Source organism: Hyperolius riggenbachi, chromosome 3 (genome assembly GCF_040937935.1).
Source record: "Hyperolius riggenbachi isolate aHypRig1 chromosome 3, aHypRig1.pri, whole genome shotgun sequence".
Taxonomy (NCBI): Eukaryota; Metazoa; Chordata; class Amphibia; order Anura; family Hyperoliidae; genus Hyperolius; species Hyperolius riggenbachi.
Window position 1 is genome coordinate 337007570 of NC_090648.1, and position 13179 is coordinate 337020748.

At 40.3% G+C, this 13179-nt stretch overlaps 1 protein-coding gene across 4 annotated transcripts in view; it reads right to left on the reverse strand.

Moving 5' to 3' along the window:
- Positions 1-13179, reverse strand: part of NEDD1 (NEDD1 gamma-tubulin ring complex targeting factor) — a 79001-nt gene that overhangs the window by 18284 nt on the left and 47538 nt on the right. For 3 of the 4 annotated variants that reach the window (XM_068276895.1, XM_068276896.1, XM_068276897.1), the window contains 3 exons: positions 11857-12059; positions 8132-8279; positions 5003-5159 (listed from right to left, as the gene is read on the reverse strand). In XM_068276895.1, the coding sequence (XP_068132996.1) occupies positions 5003-5159; positions 8132-8279; positions 11857-12059 (508 nt within the window). Of the gene's footprint in view, positions 1-5002; positions 5160-8127; positions 8280-11856; positions 12060-13179 lie in introns of those variants that run through there. The other variant, XM_068276899.1, reaches the window with a different exon arrangement.

Below are 13179 nucleotides of genomic sequence, written 5' to 3' on the forward strand. Positions count from 1 at the left end.
TCATTAAAATTATCGATTTTGAGGAAAAATACATCAAAAGTATCGGATTATACAGCGTATATCAGACAGGATGGAAAATTGGGGCCTGGGCAAGAGTATTGGCAGATCGATGGCGTACATCTTAGCAGCGAACAGTGCATCTCTGCAGTTCAATTGATTTTCAATAGATCCCATGCTGGAATCTATTGGAAATTGATGTGCAGTGTATGATAGGAATCGATTCCTTCTGAATTGATTCATTTCAGAAAGGAATCAATTGTTTTGGAAAATTAGGTGGAAATCTATAAGTGTATGGCCAGCTTTAGGAGAAAAAATGAATTGAATAAGGGCCAAGGAGAAAATTCTTTATTTTTTTTTTCAGCTTTGATTTCTTGCAAATTATTTACTATGAAAAAAAAAAAAATACACAGCAGGTTATAGAACAAAAGATATTGTGTCTCCAGGCTGCCACAGATTACTCACAACTGAGCCAAGCTGCATAATGGTACCAGTTCAGAATTTCTACATTAATTGGAATTAAGGTATAAATTTCCCATCTTCAGCAGCACATTTGCCACATTAGTAGAATTACTAAGCAAAGATTATTTTTATTTTAAATAAATAAAAAAGGTACATCAAATGGTTAATAAGATTTAAGCTTTGTACACACGCTAGACTGAACTCTGCATAGGAAGCCATGAATGTAATTTATCGTGTACGGGTATTGCCTAAGGTCGCTTAAAACTCCAGTAGACCATATCTTTAAAAATCAGAAACAGATGTGCCCTTGGGCCACATTGTTCCCCTCCTTATCCCACACTCCATTGTGCACCTGTACAACGCTAGTTCCACGTAGAGTTGTCCAAGGGATTTACCTAGGTCCTGATAGGTAACACTTATTGAGGGTGTATACACAACTTTCAATAGGCTGTCATCTTAATTACATTTTCTTGTGTGGGGGAAAAAAAGAGGGTCTTTACACTTTGGAAATAAATGAATGTCAAAGACCATCTACAAGCAAAAAATGAAAAATCAATGGATGAATTTTATGTCCAAATACAGTGCTTTTACCTTTAGCTTATTAACTGATACTTTGACACAGACCTTTGATATGTCTGCTAATCCTGGATTTCCAGTTATACACATCTCACAGAGGTGACGTGGTCCAGAATAGAGATGTCAATGAGATATTACTACTTTGAACTCTTCCAAATTATTTGTTAATTTTCTGATATTATACGAAGTCTGGAATCAGCCCATTCAAATGCAGTAGCCAAGAGTTAGTACAACTGTCTTTTCTGAACTGACCCTCAAAACAATCTCCAGCACTTTTTGGGGCAAGAAATATAGCACAGTGTGTACATAGTTTACAACAGGAACTGGAAAGCATTCTGCCATTTTATCATTAAGTCATGTTAAGTGACATTAAGCAACGTTAAGTCACAGATTCTGGGCTTCCAACAATGGGCATGATTCACAAAGCTTTTTCACCTTATCTATGTTAAATTTTTAAGCTCCAAAATATAATATAATTAAGGTAAGAAAAGTAATATTAAAATAAATTATGTTAATCAAGAACAACTTACTTTGAGTGATTAATTTGCTTGAAAATCTGTTGAAAGGTTATTTTTATCAGTTGTGTAATAAGTAATTAATGAGAAGTTTTGTGAATAGAGCCCAAAGTTTCTTAAAGAGAACAAGAGACGAAGCACCCTCATGTATTTTATTACATTTATCAGTGGGAACATGACAGTAAACACCTAGCCTGCTTTTAGTTTCATTCTTATCTGCTTAATTAGTCTATTAGCAGCTGTGATAAGAATCCCTGACTGGCTCAGTCTAGGTTTGACCTGGAATAATCATAGCTGAGTCACTCTTCTGTGGAGTCTTTTCAAGCCCAAGCCTGCCACCTCCTGGCTCAGATTCCCTGCTTTGCATACTGAGAACTGTGATGACATGGGAGGAACTGCTCCTGCTGAGAGAGAATCTCTGAAACAGACAAGTGTGGCTTGCAATATAATCTGTGTGCTCTGTGTGCCTCTGCATAGACACTGATGATGACTGCAGTTTCATTCCTATGAGAGACACTTCCTACAGGCAGCTGCACATCATACCAAAATGAAAGCACACAGATGAAAGGCTGTAGCAGCCTTTCTCATATAGCCTAGATAGCAGCCTAGTCTTATATAGCCTAGACAGCACATCCAGAACAAATCATAACTCGGAAGCAGAAGGGATATGAGCCGGCGGCCATATTTGATTTTTCCTGGAGCAATAATGGATAAAAAAACACTACAAAAAGGCACACCAGAGCGGCGAAATTATCAGGTAGAGCATTTATTCTTTACAAGCTATCGACTGATATGTTTATTTTGTGTGAAACGTTCATCTCTGGTTCCCTTTAACTCTTGTTCCTCAACCTTCAATCAAAAAAAAACAAGTTCTTGAATAGCACTGGATTACTGAGTATTACTTCTTTATTCACCAATCAAAAGTGAACAAACAGGCACTAATGTGTAAGCCCAAAGGCTACAAGGAAATATAGCTCAGGTGTAATTATATAGTTCAATGTAATGATCCGCTCAGCTGCCAGCGCAGGCAGGCAGCTAGCTTTTTGACCACTGTTCAGGTCAGCATTCTGCAGGTCTCTGAAAGAGAGACCTTTTGTCAGTTTTGCAGCTTGCTGCTGCTGCTGGGGAATTTGCATACGTTGGTCATGCAAATTTCCTAGCCACATCCTCTGGAGGTTTGTACTATAAATACCATGTGATATCACAGACCTGGCCTGGTCATAAGGGTTTGTCCTGTGAAACACTCCTGGAGTATCAGCCTTGCTCATTGTTTAAAGATTAGCTTAGAGTAATTCTTGGGACTGCACTAGGCAGGTTCCCTAGTGCAGTTAGGATTGCATACCTGTTTGTCTGTTACGATTGTCCTGTCCCAGCGGTGGTCGACAGGAAATCATTCTGTGTGTCTGGGTGCTAACCGGAACAGCGGTTGTTACTGGTAGCCCCTTCTGATCTGTCTTGCCTGGATCGCACTCGCCTTGCGCTAGTGCTGTGGATCCTTCTGGTCTGCAACTCTCTTGCTGTACTTGGATCGCACTTGCTCTGGCGGAAAGAGCAGTGGATCCAGCTCGCTCTGTTTCTATACTTGGATCGCACTCGCTCTGGCGGAAAGAGCAGTGGATCATATCTCTCACTTATTCCTGTTTTCGTGTATCTGTCTTGTCTGCTACGAACGCTTGCTGGAGGCTCGGTGAGGTAACCGTTAAGCAAGCGCTCCCGTTTTCTGTTTCATGTTTGTCTGTCGGTGGTTAGTTAGGCGTGCTTGTCTCGGTTGTGCTTAACACGCGGAGACCGCGCAGAAAACGCGTTCGCTGTTGCGAATGAGTGCGGTGTTCGCGTTTAGTTAGCGTTTGCTATTTTCCTTATCTTCTCATTGTATTATTTGCTGTGCCTTTGCTACTCTCGTGCTCTGCCTTGCTGTAGCCTTGTGTCACCTCTGGCAATCGCCTCTTTCACGATTGCGTTCCTACTTTATATTTGCTGTTGTGTATGCACCGTCGCGGGTTGGCGACTAGTTTGGTGCACACACATACAATCTGTCCCTTTGCTCAATCTTATTCGCAATCGCTTCTCAGGCGATTGCGTTCTCACTCAGTTTCCTTTGTTGTGTGTCCACCGTCGCAGGTTGGCGACTAGATTGGTGCACACACATACATTCCTCCTCTGTGCTTATTCTGTCTTGTGTCGCTGTTAGCAATCGCCATCTCCTGCGATTGCTTTCTCACCTTATCTTCATGGTTGTGTGTTCATCGTCGCAGGGTGGCGACTAGATTGGTGGACACGCATACCCTCTGTCGCTTTGCTCTCTCTCTTTCAGGGCCATCTTGCCCTGCGTTTCTTCCCTTCTTACAATTCCTGTCTGGCGTCTGTGGCAGGGCAGAGGAGCTGTTCCTCTGCACTCCACAGCTCCACCTGCCGACAGGAATTTCCCTCTACAGGTGCGTTGCACCTTTTGCTGGGTTCCCTCAAATTATACACTTGTGGAGGATTTCCGCAGTGTCGGGGCACGTCTTGTGCGCTGATCACGGAGAGAATTCCACAATCGTTACATTCACGCTATGAAAAATGGATGAGCATTCCTGCAGGACAGATGATCTTGCTACATCACAGCAAGTTAGTATGCAAAGGACTAATGCCTTTTCGACCAGAGAAATGTCTCCTTTTTGAAACTCAATGTCCTTTGCACACTAACTTGCTGTGATGTGATGTAGCAGGTTCATTGGTGTAGCAGGACCTCACATAAATGTTTACAGCTTGAGTTATATAATTACAACCAAGCTATATTTACTTGTAGCCTTCGGGCTTACACATTACTGCCCATTTGTACACTTATGACTGGCGAACAAATACTCACTAGTCCAGTGCTAAACAAGAACTTGTTCTTTCAATTGAAGATTAACCGATTGGTTTCCGATCGATATCCAATAGGCTGGACCGTTGCATGGACAATTCTTGCCAGAGGGAGTGCCATCCACAATCGTACATTACTTGTTCTACAACCTGGATTATACAGCGTATATTGAGATTTACCTCTTACTCATGCAGCATTCAATTCAGGTTTCTCTCAGCCTACAGCAAATATTTTTGCAATACTACAAAATGAAGATCTCGACAAAACCTTCTGCCTTCTTCAAACATATTTTAATTGCATACTTTAAGTTCTTCCAGAAGTAGTTTGTTTATTACAGTTTTTATGGCTTCGTATTGAAATACAGTGGTTCACAACATTTTGTTATAATCCACAGTGTTGAAATAATCAATGCAATTAAAAGTATAAGTATATTTATATAAAAGTAGGCACCCGTCACATAAGATCCATAAAGTGCACCATAGCAAATGTGCTAACACACAGGTATTTATCAAATTTAATAAAATTGCCTCGCATGCATCTTATTTTGATCACACAGTAAGCAAAAATTATTTTACTGCATTTTAAGAAAAAAGTAAAAAAATACCTGAAGTCATCCAGAGTTTCCTCAATCATATTTCTTATAAAATCAATTTGCACAGATGTTAATGGGGCTCCACTTCTGTCACTGGCCAATGTGTCAGCTATTTTCTCTGATAATGAGCAAGCAACATCGGAACTGATTGATGTGGATAACTTTGGGCCTGTAAAATGTAGAGCATATTATTTTTTGCAAAGAAAACGGTGCATTCTCTTATGTGTTCTTGCAGGATTCTCGCTGTTTAAGCTTCTTTCAATGCTGTATTCAGCTACAGGTGCATGTCACAACAAGGGAGTAGTTACTGAAATTTAAGGTGCAGGTATAATACACAGAACGGGCACCCTCCATAAAGGCTTATCTTTACTCTGCTGCTTCCAACTTCAAAGCCCTTCATAGTTAATGTCCATAGAAGCAAGATTTAAAATATGGAATGTATACATCTGTTATTATTAATATGGTTAAACTGGCTTTTGGCTTAAGAAGTTCTAAACCGTAATTTCATCAAGGTTTCTCCAATGTCTCAACTATTATCTGGTGCAAAACTGCAGACTTCTGACATCAATAATTACAGTAATAGCGTAGCGGTTGGATTTACTACAGTGGTGTACATGAAAAGCAGTGGGATGGCTGTTCCTTACCTCAACAACTTCAGAGTTTTAAAGGGAACACAAACTGAGAAGGATATGGCTTTTTCCTTTTAAAATAATACCAGTTGCCTGACTCTCCTGCTGATCCTGTGTCTCTAATGCTACGTACACACATGCGACAACGATCGTTCGTTAAGAACGACGAACGAACTTTTAATTGATGAAAGAACGACCTAAGTAAAGGTAGTTTTAAAATGTGTGTAACGATCTGATCGTTAGAACGAACGTTACATCACAGAAAGCAACTATTGCGCCTGCGCATAAAAATGAGAAGTTCCATGGAGAAATAGTGAAATGCGCATGTCAAGCCTAGTACGAACGATCGTTTCCAACGATGTACTACTTTTGCAAACGATCGTCGTTGGTTAAAATCCGCCGAGACAGAACTTTCTTTTGTAGCGATTTGGCTCGTTCGTCGTTCGCCTTAATAGTCGGTGGTTCGTTTTTTGTAACGATCGTCGTTGGTAAAGATCGGGGAACGATCGTTACAAACGACTATAGTCGCATGTGTGTACGCACCTTAATACTTTTAGCCACAGCCCCTCAACAAGCATGCAGATCAGGTGCTGTGACTGAAGTCAGACTGGATTAGCTACATGCTTGTTTCAGGTGTGTGATTCAGCCACTACTGCAGCAAGAGTTCAGCAGGACTGCTAAGCAGCTGGTACTGTTTAAAAGAAAACATCCATATCCCTCTCAGTTAAGGCTCCCTTCAAATAAAGAATGCTGGGACTGCTCGTGAGAGTTTACTCCATTGCTCAAGTATTGAACAGGTTTGCACTGCCGTGTCCTTGAATGCAGACAAGAGGTGGCGAGCATCACTCAGCACCATCTTTGGAGTGACGGGGCCCTTACAACCGAGATGTTGCAATCGATAAAAGAACTGAATAGCTTGTCCTTACCTGACTAGACTTTGGCTTTAACCCTTTTGCTGCCTAGGGTTTCCGCTATTTTTTAGACTTGCATAACTAAAATTATACACATGAAACTAAACAGAACATCTCAGTCCAAATTCTAACAAGTTAATAAATAGCAACTTTGCTACAGTTAAAAATGGCAAAGTAGCAAACAATTGCAATACTTTAAGTGAGCAGTGTAAGTGTCCAAGTATAAACATACTATAAGAAAAGGGGGCCATCATGATATAGGAGTTGGGTGAAACAGCAAATGTATGTAGGTAGAAAAAAAACAAAGTCTTGTAAAAGTAATACCCTTGAAACAGCAAGAAAATGACAGTGACGTTACTATGATGCAACAATGCAGCCTTGATGTTCACGGAGAAGGAATAGGATGAACTGCTATGATGAGGATAACTACATCAGTAGCAATCAAAGTGTTAAAATCCATCCAAAACAAATCCAACAAATTCTAAAAGCAATTGGGATTATAAGAACATAAACAGTGTATAAAAGCAAAGAGCAGGAAAAAAGATTTGTGTCATGGTTCAAATGTGCTCAGAAGTGCACCACAACATGCCGTCTTCTCTCTCTGGATTTAACCAATGCATGGGTCCAGAAGGTGTGAAGCACAAAATAGGAACAATAGAGGTTAGGTTTAATTTTTCAGCGATCCTGCAGTGCATATGGAACTTTATGTCTTTATAAGGAGGTGGGACTTATAATTCACAGGAAGTAACTAAGACCTCAGTGTGCTAACAACAAAAAAACTGCCAAGCATTAGATGTCTTCACAGATAGGTGCACGGCAGCAGGCAAGCAGAGTTTTTGGATTTCAAAAGTTCAGCTCAACAGGAAAAATAGTTACAGTTTATACTATTCAAAATGAGTGTATTAAAAAATTAGAACAAAGAATAAACTGAGGCACTCACAATAGTATAAAACGCCTAAAATCCATTTTAAAAAGCGAGGCAAGGGTTGGCTAACCTTCAGGTATAGAAACTGATTTTTTTTTCAAGGCTACGTTCACAGTGGGCATGTTAAAGCAGGAACAGGAAAAGTCACACAGCTCCAAGTTCCAGTGCATCTTTTGCGTCGCAGCACACCACCACACTGTGAATGGGGCCTAAGTGTATATCAGGTAGTTTTATTCTGCTAGGATCTTGTTGCCATAATTGAAGATAGTCAATGAGATGCAATTAAAGAGAAACTGAACTAAAAAGCTTGGAACATTGCACCCACAGCATTATAGATATAAAATACAACAGTACTACCTAGCTACTACTCCACCGTTGTGTAATTTTTTTGATAAGTGGATTGCTGCATCACATTCAAGCTGCCACTATCACTAAAAATGCAAAAGCAAAGTGCAAAACACAAAGGCACTTTTTCTGCAACTGCAATTCTGGGAGCTTGTGTAGTAGTGTCAGCATAAAGGTTTCACCATGGTCGTAAAAAGTGTAACAATATACTGTATACAAATACAACGAATTCTTCAGATTTGTAGCATAAAAAACTGAGAAACAAAGCAAAATGTTTTGGTTCAAATGCTCCTTCCAGGCAGCAAAATTACAGATTGCATAACTTACGTACTTGCTGCTTTTGTGCCATTTATAGGCAAGTCCTGTTTGAATTGGGAGAACAGCTGTTTTCCTGCTTTGTCAAGTGCTTCTGGAGTCCTTGAAACTGGCGCAGGTGAAGTACTGAGGTTAATTTGCTCACTGCCTGATGATTTTAACATCTTTGAAAGGCAAAAAAAAGCAATAAAGTTCTGTGAAACAAACTATGAAGTAAATCTGTTTACACAACTATGATAGTGATTGCACACATTACTGTGAAACATACTCTTCTTAACAATGCAAAGAGAGCATGCAGGTAAGAATGTTATACTTTTTTTTAAATACTTTTAGCAGTTTAATAATGGTAATTTAATGAAATGGCATGGTTAAAAGTGTATTGTTTGTGCAAGATGTTTTATGCACACCAGTTCTTGTATTTTTGAGCATAGGAAAGTCAATTGGCCTTGATTTCAAACGTCTGCTTTTCAGTTGCAGGTCCTCCATAAAGACCATCTCTGACCAGTGTTCTATGGACTGTAAATGGATGTACCAGGAACCCACTAGCTTCTGCTATGTCTAAGCTGACTGTGCTACCGGAAACCAAATAATCAAGATAAATAAGCATGATGTGTCTCATCTGCTACACAGAATTCTTGACCAAACACTGTTTTCAGCCCTCAACACTGCCCACTTCTTTGGGCTTCAACAGAAGTGCTTTGACAGTACACCTGAAAAACACATGCCTTTCCTTAAAGTGTGCCCGAGGCGACATGTGACATGATGAGATGAACATGTGTATGTACAATACAAAACATTAAAAGCCAGGCTGTTTTACTTGTCTTATCTTGCTGCCTGAAAGTAAAATTTTAGGCATAGAAGATGCTTCTGTCTTGTCAGTACCTTCACAGGAATATAGTAATCATCACTGATGAGCAAATTACAGCCAAAAGGACTCATTCACAGTGAGTTGCAGTGAGTTTTACAATACTGCATATAGTGTGCGTTTAACATGGTAACATGAAAGTCCATAGGTTTTCATGAGTGAGTTGCTGTGCAGTGTATTTCAACTCGTCAGGAGTGATTAAAACTCATAGAAATGAGTGGAAATGTATGAAAATGCACAACAACTCAAACTAATTCATGCATTGTAATGCATTTCAACTTACTAACTAATGTGAATGAGCCCTTAAAGTTTTCCTGGCAGAATACAACTTCTAAGAGCAGAGGGAGATAGGAAAAAGTCAACAGTTCATGTATTTTCATTTATGAACACTAAATAGGCTGCCACTGAGCAGAGACAACAAAAGATTAATTTTACTTTGTAAAAGTTTCAAACCATGGGATATCTAAAAAAAAAAAGGATAAATAAAATAGTTTCTCTCATCAGTTTATTTTTTTCCTCGGGTTCACTTTAAATATGTGCCTACGACAAAACCTGATTAATCCAGTAAGATCACTTTGTCTCTTGCAGTAAAAGGACACTTGAAATAATTTAAACAATACCAGCCGCCTGGCTATCCTGCTGATCCTCTCTCTGCCTCTAATACTTTTAGCCAAACACCCTGAAACAAACATGAAGAACAGGAGTTTTTTACTGATGTCTGACTGGATTAGCTGCCTGCTTGTTTTAGGTGTGTGATCCAGATACTACTGCAGCCAAAGATATCATCAGGATGCTGGGCAACTAATATTATAGCTGTCTCAATATCCCTCTTAGTTCAGGTGTCCTTTATGGCCGGTGTTTCCACTGTGCATGTTGTTCTCTTACCCTCTACGCAGGTAATGATATATTAAAACATGTAAATGTGGAGCAGTAGATGAATGAGTTGGGAAGATATTCGGGCCTGGGACTCACAGGGAATCACTGCTGCGCTTGCAATTGCTGAAGTGCTTTGTGCAGCAATCCCTATGGCCATTTGGGAAGCGTTTGGAAGTGCTGTACAATAACTGTACAGCCCTTCCGATTTGCTTTTTTAGGTTTTTTTTAGCCTGTTTAAATAAAGTTTAATATATTTACGGGGTGCCCTGATGTCCGCCCCACCCTCTAGCACAAGAGGCCATAGGCCCTTAGCTATATCCAATTAGAGAATGGTAGATTACCTTTTCTGCTAGGTGGCGAGGCTAGGCGACGGAAATCAGGAATTTCATTGGCAGGTCACTTTTTGAAATCGCTGGCAATTGTCAGTGATCTAAAAGTGCTGCTAAAAACGCTTACAGTGGATCCGAGATGAACTTTTACTCATTGCATATTTGTGTTCCTTTCCTATTGTTTATAGGGCATTCCTCAAGCCAAATACTTTTTTGCTTTTGTTTTAATACTCTAATTCCCTATAAACTAAACAAGCCACGCCCACAGGTTTTCAGAGAGCCAAGGCACTTTCAGACAGTAGCAAGGGCTCATGGGAGCTCAGTCTGGGCAGGTGGAGGGGGAGATATTACTGGCCAGAGATTTCAGAGGCAGAGGGGAGGAGGGAGGAGGAGGGGATTAGGTTTTTTTGCTCAAGATGCAGATAAGCCTGCCTCTGTGTAATGTTTACAAACAACATGGCTGCTGTCATTGTATCACAGGAAGAAATAATCATATTATTTTAAAGCTGTTTGCAGTTAGATTTGCTGTGTAAACTATCTAAACTTAAGATAAGATGTATAGTCAAGTTACTTGTTATAGTTAGTTTTTCATCTCGGATGCGCTTTAAGTGTGTTCCAGGCCTTACTGATCCTACAATGTGGATTAACCTACCTGGTGTTCAGTTTCTGCTGGATATCTGTGCAAAAGGTGATCCAATTTATTAATGTTCACAGCATGATTTGTATTGACGTGTATAACTGTCAATACCGATAGGGAGGTTTAACCAGTTCACCCCCAAGGGTTTTTACCCTAACGGACCAGAGCAATTTTCATCTGTCAGTGCTCCTGCCATTTATTCCCTAATAACTTTATTACTACTTATCACAACAAAAATGATCTATAACTAGTTTTTTTTCGCCACCAATTAGGCTTTCTGTGGGAAGTACATTTTGCTAAGAATTTTTTTATTCTAAATGTGTTTTAACTAGAAAAATAAGAAAATAATGGAAAAAATCATTTTTTCTCAGTTTTCGGCCATTATAGTTTTAAAACAAAACGTTATCCTGTGGATAAAACGGATACTTTATTTGCCCAGTCGTCCCGATTATTAAACCGTTTAAATTATGTCCCTATCACAATCTATGGTGACAAAATATAGGTGTTATTTTTCTGTTTTAGGTCTTTTTTTTTTTTTTTTTTGGTCCATTCCATAATTACATTATGTAGTAAAGTAAAAGTAATTTCCCCTCATAAAATATAGATTAAGAAAGCTGAGTCCCTAAGGCAACTATTTTTTTTATGGATTTTGTTTGGGGGGGGGGTCATGTTCACATGTTCATCCATTCCAGGCATTGCGATTGGGTAGAGGACCCGAAGTAAACGGCGGCAGGAGCGAGCGACTTATTAAAATGTCCTGTTGCCGTTAACAGGCTCAAACAGGACGTTTTAATACGTCAGATTGTGGTTAACTGGTTAAAGACAAAAAGGTAGTCACACAAAATACTGAATGGAGTTAGATTTCTTTATTCAGTGCACTTTATAGACTGCTCTTTGAGAATTAAAAGGCCTGAATCACGGAATTATCCAGCATTTTATTTTATACATGCCTAAAACTTTTGTACAGTATTTTACAAACACTACTTATCAACCAGTTTTAGCAGTAAACCATAATTTCAAAATAAATAAAATACCCATTTAGTGCTCTCTGTTACATCTGGCTTCATAGTATGAGGCTTCTTTGCTTTAAGGTCTGTCTCTTGTGGTTCATTTTCTTCTTTAATTGGACTCCCAATAATTAAGTGCAAAGGTGAAGAGTGCATTCCTTGTGAACTGGCACCAACAGGATTTCGCCTTGTTGGCGGTACGGAAGTAAGCTGAGTCGGGTAATCAAAATCTAAGAGCAAAACAATAAACCAACATGCCAAACTAATGATAAATATTACCTGCATTGTAACATCTACCTTTAGTGATCACAACTCAAAAACGCAGCAGAGCAACATGCAATATACAGGTAAAAGAAATACTTGAAAGTGTCTAGGTTTCCAGATTCTCTGAATGTTTTCTTAAGGTGCTCTCACACTTTTAAACACAGTATGGAAAACTACTGTAACATCCTTGCTCAGAGATCTAGCAGTACACCAACTGGCACTACTGCAGTTTATCCTAAATGCAGCTGCTCAAAACAACCATCTTTCATCTCAGTCCCTGAATGTTTCCACTTTTCTAGCTCCTCCACTGATTACCGATCACCCAAGGGATACAATTCAGGCTTCTAACTCTATACTAGAGCTATGGATTCAGACAGAGAAATTTTGGGTACCTGGAGTCAGTGGTTTCATAAAGTGAGGAGTCAGAGTTGGAGTCAGATGATTTTTGTATCGACTCCACAGCCCTACTCTATACACAAACATTTGCCAGCCTGGTATCAGCATACATTACTGCAGTGAATGTCAGACACCATTATAAACATCCTATACTATGCTAAAAATGTTGATCTTTCATTCCCTCTAGATATGCCTTTCTTGACCACAAAGGAATTTTCTCCTATTCTCTGGACCTTCCTTTCACAATTTGTTTACCAATTGCCCACTCTTAACCACTTCCGGATTCCGGGTGGTTTGGCTGATCTGTGCTGCGGGGGCTCTTCAGCCCGCAGCACAGATCAGAAATCAGGCAGGGCGATCAGACCTCCCCCCTTTTTTCCCCACTAGGGGGATGTCCTGCTGGGGGGGTCTGATCGCCGCCGCGCTGCTGTGCCTAGCGGGGGGGGCTCCTCAAAGCCCCCCTCCGCAGCACTAGTCCTCCCTCTGCCTCCTTCCCTCCCTCTCCCGTCCCCTGTGTGCGGCGCAGGACGGAAAGCCGTCCTGCGCCGGATAGGATAGGCTTTAGCCTATCAGATGCCCGCGATCCCCGGCCAATCAGAGGCCGGGGATCGCCGATCTCCTCTACGGCGCTGCTGCTGCGCAGTGCCGTATATATGTAAACACCGGGGAAGATCTTCCCCGCGTGTTTAC